The sequence below is a fragment of the Oryza sativa genome, chromosome 1 (assembly GCF_034140825.1).
Source record: "Oryza sativa Japonica Group chromosome 1, ASM3414082v1".
Lineage (NCBI taxonomy): Eukaryota > Viridiplantae > Streptophyta > Magnoliopsida > Poales > Poaceae > Oryza > Oryza sativa.
Genome location: NC_089035.1, coordinates 31023802 through 31039317, shown reverse-complemented (window position 1 = coordinate 31039317; position 15516 = coordinate 31023802). Strand labels below are relative to the sequence as shown.

The 15516-nt window shown below is 55.3% G+C and overlaps 1 protein-coding gene across 1 annotated transcript; it reads right to left on the bottom strand.

The window, feature by feature from the left end:
• Positions 1 to 10393: 10393 nt before the first annotated feature.
• Positions 10394 to 14807, bottom strand: LOC4324420 (uncharacterized). Its single transcript, XM_015765628.3, has 7 exons — positions 14003 to 14807; positions 13181 to 13420; positions 12953 to 13042; positions 12434 to 12583; positions 11800 to 11924; positions 11267 to 11396; positions 10394 to 11190 (listed from the first exon to the last, which is right to left on the bottom strand). The coding sequence occupies exons 1-7, from the start codon at positions 14606 to 14608 to the stop codon at positions 11065 to 11067; spliced, it is 1467 nt and encodes a 488-aa protein (XP_015621114.1). The 5' UTR covers positions 14609 to 14807; the 3' UTR covers positions 10394 to 11064.
• Positions 14808 to 15516: the final 709 nt, after the last annotated feature.

Here is a 15516-nt window from a genome sequence, read left to right as displayed (position 1 = left end):
TCCCAGCCGATTATCGGTGTGACGCCAGGTCACAATTGGCCGCTAGGTCATATCGACCTCCCGGTCACCTTCGGTGGATCCGCCAACTTCCGCACGGAGCGGGTGAACTTTGATGTGGTGGACCTCAGTCTGCCCTACAACGCGGTCCTAGGGAGGCCCGCGTTAGTGAAGTTCATGGCGGCAGTCCACTACGCCTACCTCCAGATGAAGATGCCGGGCCCCGGTGGCCCCATCTCTGTCCATGGCGACCTCAAAGTCGCGCTTGCTTGTATGGAGCAGCGCGCGGACCACCTCACCGCCGCGTCCAAGCCCGAGGGAGGCGACGAGAGGCTTGGCACCTCCGCCCCCGCCGCCCCGAGGCAGCGGATAGTCACATGCGACGAGGTCCCGGTCAAGGAGGTTGCCCTGGGCGACGGCCCGTCCAAGACCACACGGATCGGTGGTCTTCTGGACGGCAAATAGGAAGACGCGCTCGTCTCTTTCCTGCGGGCAAACGCTGACGTCTTCGCATGGAGACCGGCGGATATGCCCGGGGTCCCCAGGGAGGTGATTGAGCACCGTCTCGCCGTGCGGTCGGGCGCAAGGCCGGTCCGGCAGAAAGTACGGCGGCAGGCCCCGGAACGTCAAGCCTTCATCCGCGAGGAGGTGGCGCGACTTCTGGAGGCCGGATTCATCCACGAGGTCATCCATCCGGAGTGGCTGGCGAACCCGGTGGTCGTTCCCAAGGCGAACGGCAAGCTTCGGATGTGCATCGACTACACCGATTGTCGACTCCACAGCGGGGTGCGATCTTTTGTGTTTTCTAGATGCATACTCTGGTTACCATCAGATTCGCATGGCTAGGGAGGATGAGGAAAAAACTGCATTCATTACCCCCATAGGAACTTATTGTTATATGACAATGCCCTTCGGGTTAAAGAATGCAGGTCCTACTTTTCAACGTACTACTCGAATTTCTTTGGGTAGCCAAATAGGACGTAATGTTGAGGCTTATGTCGATGACTTGGTTGTAAAGACGCGCAACCAAGAGACCTTACTCTCGGATCTAGCGGAAACTTTTGAGAGTCTCCGCTCCGCCCGCATAAAACTGAACCCCGATAAGTGCGTGTTCGGTGTACCTGCGGGCAAGCTTCTCGGGTTTTTGGTCTCTGCCCGAGGCATCGAGGCCAACCCCGAGAAGATACGAGCTATAGAGCGGATGCGCCCCCCCTAGCAAGCTTAGGGATGTGCAATGCGTCACCGGTTGCATGGCCGCCCTAAGTCGGTTCATATCGAGGCTGGGAGAGAAGGCGCTACCCTTATTTAAGCTCCTCAAACGCTCCGGGCCGTTTACTTGGACGGAGGAAGCTGAACGTGCCCTCACTCAGTTGAAGGCGTATCTCAGCTCTCCCCCAGTTCTGGTCGCCCCGGAGCCAAATGAACCCTTGTTACTCTACTTAGCGGCGACCCCGCAAGTGGTTAGTGCGGCGTTGGTTGTGGAGCGCGATGAGGACAATCCTCATTCCGCGCACCCCCACCCTGTGCTGGCTTGGCCCGGGAGAGAGCAGGGAGGAGAGGCCCCCGAGCCGAACGGTGGCCCAAGGCCCCCGACGACCGGAGCAGGCCCTCTGCCCGCTTGTCAGACGGTGCCAGGTGCCCCCGACCCCCAGGATGGCCCGAGGGCCACTGCGGGAAGGCCGCACCTATCGCCCTCTGACCCCGAGGCTAACCCTGTGCCGACTCGACCCGGGAGAGAGCAGGGAGAAGAGGCCCCCGAGCCGAACGGTGGCCTCAGGCCCCTGACGACCGGAGTTGGCCCTTTGCCCGCTTGTCCGATGACGCCAGGAGCCCCCGACCCCCAGGACGGCCCCGAGGCCACTGTGGGAAGGCCGCCCCTGTCGTCCTCCGACCCCGAGGTCGTCGGCACAGAAGACGAGTGCACCCCGCGAGGCCGCTTGGACCAAGAGCACCCCAGGGATGTGGCCCCTAGCGAAGAGGATCGGCCCCACCGAAAGGTGCAGCGGCCCGTCTACTTTGTTAGTGAGGCCCTCCGGGACGCCAAGACCCGATACCCTCAGGCCCAGAAGATGCTTTACGCTATTCTGATGGCTTCGAGGAAACTGCGCCATTATTTCCAGGCGCATCGGGTCACGGTGGTTACGTCTTACCCCCTCGGCCAAATCTTGCATAATCGAGAGGGTACTGGACGGGTGGTGAAATGGGCAATCGAACTTTCTGAGTTTGATTTGCACTTTGAACCACGCCACGCTATCAAGAGCCAGGCCCTCGCCGATTTTGTGGCAGAGTGGACCCCAGCTCCCGAGCCCGTCTCAGTCCCCGAGGCCAGCTCGGGCCCCTCACAGCTGCCTCACACCGCCCACTGGGTGATGCAGTTCGACGGCTCCCTGTCTCTTCAGGGCGCCGGTGCGGGGGTCACGTTGACCTCGCCGAGCGGAGACGTCCTCAGATATTTGGTTCGCCTTGACTTTCGGGCGACCAATAATATGGCAGAGTACGAGGGACTCCTTGCGGGACTCAGGGTGGCAGCTGGACTGGGGATCCGCCGCCTCCTGGTGTTAGGCGACTCCCAGCTGGTCGTTAACCAGGTCTGTAAGGAGTACCGGTGCTCTGACCCGCAGATGGACGCTTACGTGCGCCAAGTACGGCGTATAGAGCGCCATTTTGACGGGATAGAGCTTCGGCACGTGCCCAGACGGGATAACACGGTTGCCGACGAACTCTCACGGCTCGCTTCCTCGCGAGCCCAAACCCCACCGGGCGCCTTTGAAGAAAGGCTTGCCCAGCCGTCGGCGCGACCCGACCCCTTAGGGGAGACGGACGCGCCTGACAGGCCCCCGATGCCCGTCGGAGTCCAGGCCTCGGGACCCGAGGGGAGCGCTCCCAGCTCCCTTAGATTGATTGCTTGGATCGCTGAGATCCAAGCATACCTCACAGATAAGACTCTACCCGAGGACCGCGAAGGGAGTGAACGCGTCCAACGCATCTCCAAACGCTACGTGCTGGTAGAACGGACCCTCTATCGGCGCGCGGCTAACGGAATTCTCCTGAAGTGCATTCCTCGGGAACAAGGCGTCGAGCTTCTTGCCGATATCCATGAAGGCGAATGCGGATCCCACTCCGCCTCGCGCACCTTGGTTGGCAAAGCCTTTCGACAAGGTTTCTATTGGCCGACAGCTCTCAATGATGCGGTCGACCTGGTCCGGCGATGCAGAGCGTGTCAATTCCACGCCAAGCAAATCCATCAGCCGGCCCAGGCCCTGCAGATCATACCACTTTCATGGCCATTTGCTGTCTGGGGGCTCGATATCCTGGGACCGTTTAGGCGGGCCCCGGGCGGGTTTGAGTATCTGTATGTCGCGATCGACAAGTTCACTAAGTGGCCCGAGGCTTATCCGGTCGTCAAGATCGATAAGCACTCCGCACTTAAATTCATTAAGGGCATCACAGCCCGGTTTGGAGTGCCTAACCGTATTATTACGGATAACGGCACCCAATTCACTAGTGAACTTTTCGGCGACTACTGCGAAGACATGGGCATCAAGCTCTGCTTCGCCTCACCTGCCCACCCCAGAAGCAACGGCCAAGTGGAGCGCGCCAATGCGGAAATCCTCAGAGGCCTTAAAACCAAGACCTTCAACATCCTCAAGAAGCACGGCGATTCGTGGATCGAGGAGTTGCCAGCGGTGCTCTAGGCGAACCGAACCACGCCAAGCCGAGCAACCGGGGAAACGCCTTTCTTCCTCGTCTACGGCGCGGAAGCGGTTCTCCCATCCGAGCTCACCCTGAGCTCCTCTCGGGCCACCATGTACTGCGAGGCTGATCAAGATCAGCTTCGCAGAGATGACCTCGACTACTTGGAAGAGCGAAGGCGGCGCGCGGCCCTCCGAGTCGCGCGCTACCAACAGAGCCTGCGGCGCTACCATCAGCGCCACGTCCGGGCCCGATCACTCTGCGTCGACGACCTCGTCCTACGCCGCGTCCAAACGCGTGCTGGATTGAGCAAGCTCTCACCAATGTGGGAGGGTCCGTATCGAGTGATCGGCGTCCCCCGGCCGGGCTCCGTTCGGCTGGCCACGGGCGACGGCACAGAGTTGCCTAACGCGTGGAACATCGAACACCTTCGTCGCTTCTACCCCTAAAGGGGGATCGGGTGTCAGGTTTCGGGCTCGGGCCAACCCCGCACCCCCCTCGGGCGTGCAGGGTTGGCCGGGGGCTACCACATATACATATTCTTATTTCTCTTATATCTGTATTTCAATAAAAGTATTTTCGATTTCCTAAAGGTTGTATCTGTGCTGTTGTTTCCTTTTGAAGGATCTTGACTTGAAATAGGTCACTCGTGTTCAATCCTGCCCTCGGGGGCTCGGGTCGGCTAAAATCGCCAAACGGGGCCCAGAACCGAGCCGTGCCCCGGGGCGTGGTGAACTCCGGGGGGGAATCGGCAAAAACCCACAATCGGGTCACCCATAACCCTCGGTCATCACGCTCCCGGCCTGGCCAGTCTCGACATGTGGATCTCCCCAGGCACTAGCCTCGACCCGAGCCATTTGAGGACTAGGACCTGGGCACGAGCCCTTGTTCAAGCCAAGACACAAAAGAACCGCGGCACAGACCATCCTCGTCTCATACACACAACAAATAGAATTGACACAAAAAAATTTTTCCTCTTTATTTGATTGCAGATTAAATTAGTCTATACAAGAAGGGGGCCCGAAGGCCTCGGAAGAAGAAAAGAAGAAACTATTTAAAGATTGGCGGGGGCCTGGGGGCTCACTCCGATGCACCCGGGTCGCCAGCCTCGTCGCCACTGTCGCCCACTCCGCCGTCATCGTCCTCCTCGTCGGAGTTGAGGGCGAACGCGAGCCGAGGGGCCGAACCCTCGAAGCTGTGGACGATATGGTCGGCGGCGTCCCGGACCTGCGCGCGCGCGCCGTCCTCGGTCCCGGGAGGGAACTCGTCCAGCGCCGTCCATGGGGAGAAGTCGGGATCCCTGGCTTGGTAACTCGCCAGTACGAGCTCCACCGCTCCTCGGGCGAGGTCCCTCGAGGATGACTTAATCGTCCTCTCGAGCTCCTCGGGAAGCCGTTGGAGAGTCCCGGCTATCTCCGAGAGGCGCTGGGTGAGGCCCCCCTGGTTGGCGGCGTACTTCGCAGTCCGCCCGCCCCAGAGGCCCGCCTGCCGGCCGGCGCGGTCTAGACGGGAGACGGCGTCCCGAAACATGCCGGGCCCTACCTCGCCTGCCAAGCGGAGGGCCTCGACCTCCCCGGCGGACGAGTCTAGCGCGCCCTGCAGATCGGCGATGGTGTGTTCGGCAGCTGCGAGGCGGGCGGTTAAGTCGCTTTCGCCCGCGGCCGCCCCGCCGCTGCGCGCCCTCGCGTCCAGCTCCCTCTCCCGCGCCTCGAGCTCAGCGGCCCGCTGATTCAGCGCGGCCCTCTCGGCGCGGGCACCTTCTAGATTACGGCGCGCCTTCTCCTCCCACACTGCCTCGCGGAGGGACAGGCTGTCCGCCAGCCGTTGCGCCGCGGCCTCGGCCTCCTCGAGAGCTCGCTCCCGCTCGGTGAGCGCGTCCTCGCGGAGGCGGAGCGCGGACTCCTCTTCGGCGCAGGCGGCCTCGTGCGCAGTCAGCGTTGCCTCCCGGATGGCAACGGCGGCCTCGCGATCCGCCAGGTCCCTCTCCACGGCACAGGCACGCTCTTCCAGCGCCATGGCACGGGCCTCAAGGGCTTCTTCGCGCCGCCGGGATGCCACCTCGGTCTCCGCCGCCCGCCGTTCTCGGGCAGCGGCAGCGTCAAGGACCCCCTGGGCGGCGTCGAGCTTCTTCCCTAGCTCCGCCTCCCAGCTCCCGTATTGAAGGCGGAGGGTGTCCTGCGCCTCGTTCATCACGATGGTGGCGATGAGGGCAGCCCCCCGCTCCTCCTCCACCTCCTTGGCGATCTCCCCCAGCACCTTCTGACGGGCTTCGAGCTCTGAGACGTGCCGGCGGTGTGCCTTGCGGCCCACCTCCACCATGGCCTCCACCGAGCGTCGCCCCTCTTCGACACGTGCCCATGCGGCGTCGAGCTCCGCCTGCTCTGCTTGCAGGGCCTCCACCTGGGCACTTAACCCGTCCAACACCGTGGTGTTTGCGACGGCCAAGGCCTGCAGAAGGGGTTCTGCGCTCAGTGGAGCAACGGAAGGCGTGGGGAAGAGCCGCCTCGAAGAGGATGCCGCGCGGCTTAGCCGGCCGATGGACGTGCCGGACTCGGGGATGTCCCCCGGACCTGGTTTGTCCTGAGCGTCGCACGAGGGAGTGGGCCCAAGCGATGCACCCGCGGCCTCGCCGCGAGTTGCCTCGGAAGTCGTTGTCGCCTCGGCCTGGCGAAGTCTAGCCTCCTCCCGAGCGGCTTCTTCAGTTTGGCGAGCTCGGACGGCCACCTAGGCAGCTTCCTCGGCTTCTCGAAGGCGATCCACGGCCTCTTGCCGGTCAGTTTCACGGGTCGCCTCGGAGGATGTCGTCGCCTCGGCCTGGCGGAGTCCGGCCTCCTCCCGAGCGACTTCCTCGGTCTGGCAAGCCCGGGAGGCCTCCCGAGCGGCCTCCTCGGCTTCCCGAAGACGATCCGCGGCTTCTCGCCGGTCAGATTCCCGCCTCCGGGCCTCTGTGGTCGCCGGGTCCTCGGCCTCAGACTGGCCGGACTTGGAATGGCGGGAGGGACGCGACGGGATCTCGCTGAAGCAGAAGAAAAGCCAGAAGACAAACAAGATGAGTGAATGAAAACTTGTGTTGGAAGAATGAATACAGCCACAATGGGCGTGGGACGAACCTGCGAGGGGGTCGGTTAAACGACCACCTTGGAGGGGAAATGAGGTTTCCCCGGGATGGTTCTGTCCCCCCCATCTTGCGGAGCCGTTTCTTCTTCCGCTCCCCCTCGGGCTGCGGCGTCGGCGCGGCCCCCTCCGGGCGCCTGCTGCTGACACGCGCCGCCCCGCCCCCTCGGGGAGGAGATGGGGAGGAAGTACCCTCTTGCTTTCTCTTCCCTCGGGCGTCGGCAGGGCGGCTGCCCCCCGAGCCCCCATCACGGGGCCCAGAAGCACGACCCCCTCCCGGGGTAGATTGTTCCCCCCTGCGGCTCCCGCCCGAGCCATCGTGGCCTCGAGGAGCCCGCTCCTCCGACGCCCCGACCGCCTGCATGATGGTCAGGATGTTGGCGCGATCTGGATCGCTGCAGAGGGGGAGGACTCCTTGGGGGATGAGGGATGCCTCCGCGGAGCTGAGATTCAGCACCCGTTGGATCATTACCTTGAAGTCTTCGGGGACCCAGTCCCATTTGACCCCCCCGGTGGATCCTCATACAGTCCTCGGACCCGGTGTACTCCCAGGCACCCCGGGCGCGCCGTTGGAGTGGCGCGATCCGGCGACGAAGATAGTCGCCGTACACCATGGCCCCTGTGAGCCCCAGGGATCGCAGGCCCGCCAGGCGGTCGAGGACGGCGTCATAGCCATCTCCCAGATCTACCGGCGCCCGCCAGCTGGAGGCCTGCGCCGGGGGCTGGCTCAGAAGTCGGAGGCGCGCTTCGTCGGCGAGGGGGGTGTAGAACCAGTCGCTCTTCCAGTCATCCCACTTCTTGCGGAGGATGCAGGGAATGTAGCGGATCAACACCGGCCCCCGCGGCTGGAAGTAGCAGCCACCAACCACCGACGGCGGCGACACCGACTGTACGGTGAAGAACCACCGGAACAGCCGAAGGGATGGGCGCACCCCGATGAACATCTCGCACAGGTGCGCGAAGATGGCCAATGTCATTACCGCGTTGGGGGTGAGGTGCGCCATCTGGAGATCGTAAAACTCCAGAACATCCATGAAGAAAGAAGAAAATGGCGGAACCAGCCCTGCCATTGCAAAAGGGAGGAAGAAGACGGACCGCCCCGGGTAGCATGGCGCCGGGCGTCCCTCACCCAGCGTAACTATCTCCCGGCCGGTGGCAGATTCCGGCATGAAGCGGCGCGGCAGCCCGGCCTGCCTCTCGCTCACGATGCGGGAAGGCGGCAGCACGCTACCATCAAGCAAAGCGGAGCCCCGTGCCATGACGCCGGAGGAAGAGATGTTTAAGAGCAAGCGCGTGTGGCGAAGGTAGGGCACAGGAAACAAGGAGTTAGGGCGCAAGCGGCGAAGACAAGGGGAATAATGGCGAGAGGAAGGAAGCAAATCTCTTTCTCGGCGACTTTATACCCTTGCCAACGCTGTGCCCGGCTCCTCATTTCTCGCGCCCACTATCTTGCCCCCTCGTTTCTCGCGCCCACGCTTCCACTAATCCCATTCGCCCGTTTGCGGTGCATGAGGTGGATATGCGGCTGTGGCAGTCGAGATGGAACATCTCGTGCGCGCGTTAATTACGCTCGCCAACCAAAGCGCCATCACCATATCTCCAGGAAAAACGAACCGGCTTGTCCCGATTTTTAGACCGGCCCCACCATGTCACCAGGCCTTAGGAAGTGGCGTCACGCCCGACCGCTTCCCTCGAGGAGGGCGATCGCCCTGGCATAACGCCGGGGGCTACTGTCGGTGACATGGGACCGGGAGTATCATGACTTAGAGACTTGAGACAGACACGATCACCCACGTGGCCTAACCCCCTCGGGGGGAGTCGGGCCCGAGGATGATACGACCGCCCTTCTCTTTGTCTCCCCGAGGGGTCGGACCGCTCCCGTCTCGGCCCCGAGGGCCGAGGCGCCCCGACCCCTTGTGGGTTTTGCGCCGCGTATATGGGGTAGGTGAGCATAGCGGGGCTCACCTAACCACATTTATTGCGGTTTGGACGAGCGCGTCACGCCGCATGTAACGCAGTGCAGCGCGCTCGTTTATCCGGTCTGTGACCAGTCACAGACCGATCAGATCGTGGGTTAGGTGGCGACAGGCGGTCTGACGCACGCCTCGCCCCATCCCATCAGGATGAGAGCCTCCAAGCACTCGTCCCTAGCCGGAGCCGGCGTGTTAGCTCCTGGAGATGGCACGTTGGTCCCGGTCAGATATATACCAGGCTTCATCCTAACCATTACAAGCAAGACATTGTATGAAGAGGGGCAAACATGCAGATTGATAAACTGACGCGTGGTGGACAAGAATGACCGATTTGTGACCGGTCTGACACTGATCATGTCGTCAGCAGACAGCCATGTTCCCACGTCGCGCCTGCTTCCGGCGGAAGTGGAGGTAGGTATGGGCTGTCCCATCAGAAGGTCATTCGGACGGCAACCATACAAGTCTCCGTCTGTTTATGAAAAGATAGGATAAGTCCCCACAAAAAAGAGAGAGATGGGGCATGTGGTATCCCCTTGAGGTATAAAAGGAGGACCTTGCCCACTTAGAAGGGGGATGGATTTTCGGAGCCAGAACGATCAGAGAGGGAGAGAGTAAGAGCTCTCTGGTTCTCCAGCTCTTTTGTAGCTTCTTCATACATAGATCCACAAAAACACGGGAGTAGGGTATTACGCTTCTCAGCGGCCCGAACCTGTATACATCGCCCGTGTCTTGTGTGTTTCCATTCTCGCGAACCTTCCACACACAGACTAGGAGCTTAGAATCTCACCCAGGGCCCCCGGCCGAACCGGCAAAGGGGGGCCTGCGCGGTCTCCCGGTGAGGAGCCCCACGCTCCGTCATACTCCATTCCAAATCGATCTACATATAGTTTTGTTGAGGTTATTCCTAAATGATCTACATATTTGTGTTCATTTATTAGAGTCTATTCGTTATTTGTGTATTGGAGTAAATAGACAATGATGCATGCATCCATGCACACAAGTATTTATAACCCACATGTAATATCTTGATTTGCTATTGGCTAGGAAATATTACGGATGGTGCATGCATTGAGTTTGTTGCTAGAGTAAATATAGTATGAAAAAGTTATTAGCTTTTCTTGGTCTTGGTGTACCTGTGAAATATGTATGTAGATCAATTTAAAATGGAGGGAGTATTCATGATTTATATTCCCAAGGTTTGACTTAAACATTGTCCTAAACAACTTTCTTTACGAGTACGGAGGAAGTATGCTAGTCATTCCTCGTAAACAAGCGATTCATTAATATTTACATTTCTCGATACACATATAGCCAATATAATGTGGAAGAATGAAAAATCACGCATTAAATCCAAGAAAGCCATTAAGATGATAAGTTGTTGGAATGAAATATGCCTATCAAAAAATAAATTTCAGATTTAAAAATATGACTATTAAAAGTAGATAAGTAGATGGAGGGAGTAGAATTTATTCTGGCCTACGTCGTTTTCTTCTGATAGAAATCTACCTACGATCTGTTGTTCCTTCTGAAGAAAACAGAACTCGTTTTTGAGCTTCAGAACTCGTTTTTCAGTGACGTGGAAACAGCAATCACTCAGCATGTGTTCAAGAACAATGTGGGTTTGACAATGCCACCAGACAGGTCCTCCATCCCATCCCAGTAGACATTTCTTAGCTTCACTGATCATGAGTCTTACATGAGGAATACAAGAGTGCAGGGGAAAAAAGCACACCAATTCATCCATCAAAGCTTGTCTCAGCAATGAGATCGTCTAACGATCAATTGTGATGGATAATAATTATCCATCACAATTAGCAAAAGCCAGTAAGCAATTCACTATCAGCAAACATCCAGTATGGTCAGTCCTGCTCCAAAGGAACATAGCTTCTGGGTGAACATCTTCGGCTTCTTGCAAAGCCACATTCGTCTTGGCTTCTTGCACAGCCGCAAAACACCTCATAGCCTTTTCCTTCTCCCAACTTCCAAAAAGTATTAAGTGCTGATCTTGCAGCTTTTCTCTCCAATTTCTTCAAAAGAAACCTTGAACTGCCTACACACTTGATCACCATCTCTTTAAGGTATATATATGGATGCCTTTGTTGGCATGGGGAATAAACCAGTTGATTTGTTGAGCTGAGACTTATCACCTATGAGTCTGACAACAAAAACGAGCAGAAACCACTTCCAGATACCATTCATAGGCGTTGCACAGCCATCTCCACAGAGATAGGACATGGACATTAGTAGGGCTATGTACAGTGGTATATACAACTTACTGCGCAGAATGCTAAATTTCAAAACCTCCATTCAATTGAACGGATAAAGATGGCCTTCCAATGTTATTAAGGGGTGTTTCCAAGGTAACGACCACTCCGGAACTGCCCATTTGACCATTCCACTTGGATCTCCCAATCTGTCATTTAAAAGTTCAGTTAGAGCCAAGCAACTCAATAGAACCAAGCAGAGGCTTTGCTTCGATAAGAACTTACAGACAGAGCAGTAAAGGCTGATGGATGTCTTGAGCAAGACAAACCGCACATTACATTCAATTCCTCTTTCAATGAATGGATAACCTCTGCACGTACCCCAGGATCATTTCCTCCAAATGTAGGGCATAAACTGTTCAATAAAATACCATTAACATGAGTGTTTAAAAAAGGGAAAATCAAGGATAGAGAACTAAAAAAAGGGTGCTTGCTATAGGACTCAACAAATGATCACTAGCAATCAATACAATATACTGGCAAGCACAAGAACTACTATTTTACATGGTAATAAAAAGAGCGAGCAACGGCAAAGAAGCATCAACTCTGCAATAGGTCAAAACAATAACATCTATCGAGGCTAGTCATTTAACAAATTCAACCAAAATAGATGCATGCCATTAGCATGATACCAAGGCTAAAATTGTAGAGATAATGCAAAGTAATTACTGTTTGTTTTCTGTTCAACGGCTCAAAAGTGGTAAATTATGGTACAAAAAAAAGTGATTGGAATTGCTTGAGTGTTCTAAGTAAACTACCTGACTTGCACACTGGGCCTCACCATGAGACCAGATCTTTTCCATGCTAAGGCTTGAGTAACTCCAAATGACAGAGACTTGTCAGGCCATTGAAACATAGGAGTGAACCTGGTGCCTTGCTTATTCTTTAAGAAAAAAAAAAGAGTTACCACAGGTGAAAGACCACTTTACCAATATAGAACGAACACAGCAGAAGAGAGCTAAAACAGATCAGTGCTGGTTATGCAGTAAAAAGAAAAGATGATGGTACACTGATCATATAGAAGTTGTCATAGTAATAAATAATAACACAAATAACAGAAAATAGCCATGTTTGTGAAAGCAAGTGTGCACACTTCCTAATTCATGAAATGAACTCATAAACAATGAGAAACATCTGAGCGTGCAGAGTGTTCCAACCAAAAGGTTGTGATACTATCAATAAACATAACATATTTCTGATCAGAAGCCGATTAACAATGATGTGAAGTTTAAAAGTAGTCATTGCTTAAATCATACCGTTACTCCACACTGCATTAGAATTTTTTTTCTAAGAAAAAGCAGGGGCACTGCAGCTTTGCAGGAGCAGCTCACAATTTTCAGAGATCACAATTAACTAATTTATGAGAAAATGATAAATAGGGAGCATGCTAACCTTGCAAGAGAAGCTGACTCTAGTTTCTCCAGGGTATTTCCCATGAGCTTGAAGCAACCCACCAAATAATGGAAGAAAACCACTTGCTGTAATCCCCTCGCCAGCAACATATGTTAGTTGTCCATTGGGGAACTGCAGGTCCATGAAGGACTGTAACAAATAACCATGTTACTCTGTTAGATAGTATCAATATTCCAGTTTCAAATACAAAAAACAATGGTGGGAGGTTATATTAAACAGATCTAGCAGATTGCCAAGAAGATAATGCATGCTTAAGCATGAAGCAGAAGCTGACTAAACAGACTTCACACACAAACTATCAACATAAAAAAGAAGCACGGTCTTCAATTGCACAACAGAATGCAACAAAAGAAACTTAAAGGTCAGTAAATCTTGGGTGCTTTTAGAGTTATTCATGTAGGTTGGTGATTACTGGTAAACTCATTATAACCAGTAACGAGATATGAGATAATGTGAACACTATAATGCAGAATTCAACCAAAAGATAGTCATACTTACACAAGCTACTGGATTGAGGCAAACCATTGACATCATCAACCATTTCCGATGTTTTGACCAAAAAGCAGGGCAGAGAGAATGGACTCCATTCTGTAATAATATCATTCTTAGTGAGAAATTTACTAACTACAAGAAAATAATAAAAGAAAGAGAACACAGAAGGATAAAGCATTATAACGGCTCATAGGGAAAATCAGTATGTGTAAAGAAACAGAAAGATATGAGTACCTTGCGATCATAACCATACCAAAGCAGATGTTGCTTCGATAGATGAACAGGCAAAAGGAGTGTAGAGTCTCGGACAAAAAGTAACGGTCCCAACTGAACAAGGTATAGAGGTGAGCTATCGTTTCCGGAAGTTGAACTGCTGCGTGATGCCTCCAGCCTCCAAAGGTCTCCACGTGCAACAACAGAACTCTCAATGTCGTGGTTCCTGGTATTGTATGAAGCCGAGACATTTACTGTACCCTGAAGACCAACAGAAGAGCTAAGTACTATGTTGAGTAATTCAGGTATAGGGTTGCAACACCTCACACTAGAAGTCTAGCTGAGATAATCATAACTCGCAGAAGAATTAACACACCTATTTCTTCATACTTGTGAAGTTTAATTTCAGTACTTACTGACAACTGTAAGTCCGATCAGTCAAAAGAACACTTTAATACTAAAAGTATCACTAAACTGCAGTTACAAGTTATGTATTCAATTCATAAATTACATGTAAAATCATCCATTTACCATGCGCACTGCCAACAAGACATCACAACTTAGTTACCAAACACCTCCAAGCATCACTGATTTAAATTAATTCGTCACAGATGCGTGACCATTTGCCTATATTTGTTCTAATAATAAACATAACATTTTAGTAAATGAAACACCTAAATTAGATTGAACATCGAGACAAATCACACCCTTCCTATAAGGATATTTGAATAATTAATTTCAGTTCTGACGGTAGACAATCCTAAACTATGGCTGCGCACTAAATTGAGATGCAAATTACACTAAAAGCCAGCATCCATGCTAAAAATTCGAATTGGATCGTACCTTAGACTTCTTAAAGTTTCCAAAAGTACCAATCTCGCAGCCGAATCCCTCATCTTCCTCATCTACGTCATCTCCGCCCACAGCACCACTGACCGTGGACGCTGCAGCGCTACCGGTTGCGGCAGCGGCGGCCGCCGCAGCTGCCTCTAGAGGGCACCTGTCGACAGCCCTCTCTACCGAGAGCCCCACCGCCGCCTCACCCACCGCAGCCGCGGGCGAGGGCGCCTGAGGCTGCGGCGGCAGCTTGCGGCGCCGGATCTGGCCGTTCCGGAACGGCAGGGGCAGCTGGCGCACGGCGTGCTGCACGGCGCCACCGACGGACGCCCCAATCTCCACGCCAGCCTGGCCGAGCCTCCCGCCGATGTCGATGACGGAGGCGACGGCCGCGGCGGGGAAGAACTCCTTCCCGGCCCGGGCACCGCGGGAGGCGCCGAAGGGGACCACGGGGAGGTCGATCTCGAAGGGAATCCGCTTGTGCGACGCCGCCGGCCACGGGAACTGCGGCGGCTGCGCCTGGAGCAGGCCGGTGAACCCCTGCGCGAGGCGGTCCGCGATGTCCTGGCCGTGCCGCTGCACGCCCTCCCACGCCTCGAACGAGATCTCCATGCCACGGATCCGACGACCAACCCTCTGTTCCGCCTAGCTCGTTGCCGCTCCTCCGCAGATTGGAACCCAATCAAACCGAATCGAACCGAATCGGACAGGTGCAGAAGGAGGAGGAGGAGGAGGAAGCAATTGGGGAAAGGAGAGGAGAGAAGAGGAGAGGAAGGAGAAGGGGGCGCGATGACGTGTGTGATATAATAATAATGGTAGAGGATTGGTGAGGTTGGGGATAATGGCTTGACCGGGTCGACGTGGATCGACGCGGGCAAAGGAGATCGGGCGCACCGCTTCCGCCGCGTGGCGTGCGTGCCCCACCCTTCCGCGCCGCTCCGGCTCACCGCGGCGGAAGAAGAGGGAAATGGTCCAATGGATAAGAACGCGCACGCCCCCGTGTCCGTGCGGATGAGGGTGTGTGTGCTCGCGGTGACGGAAGCCGCGGCCGCCCCCCGCCCTGGGCCCGATCGGATTCACGAGAGCACCAAACGACCGTGGCCTTGGCGCTATCCGCCGCCTGATTCCGCGCGTGCGCTCGTGGACACCGGATGCGATTGGGTTTTCCTCCTCCCGGGCGGCTCACTTCGCTTCGTTTCGTCTCAGGATTCCAGCGAGGTATAGGCATAGCACCGTGCCGTGCTGCCGCTCGCGGTTCGCGATCCCGGATTGGGTAAAATTGTTACTGTTTCCCACGTTGTCCACGCGAATATTCCGTGTACTGCTAGTACTATGATGTTGCTGGTACAGAATTAGGAGAGGAACAGCGTAGCGCTCCATCGAGTTTTATGTCTCCCGTTTTCCATCGTTGTCACCTGTCCTATGAGACATAAAACTCATCGAGATAATTAGCTAATCGCGTCTCTTGACGAAAATAGAGCAGGTTTAATTAACTAGGGGGAGCGACAATGCAACAGTTA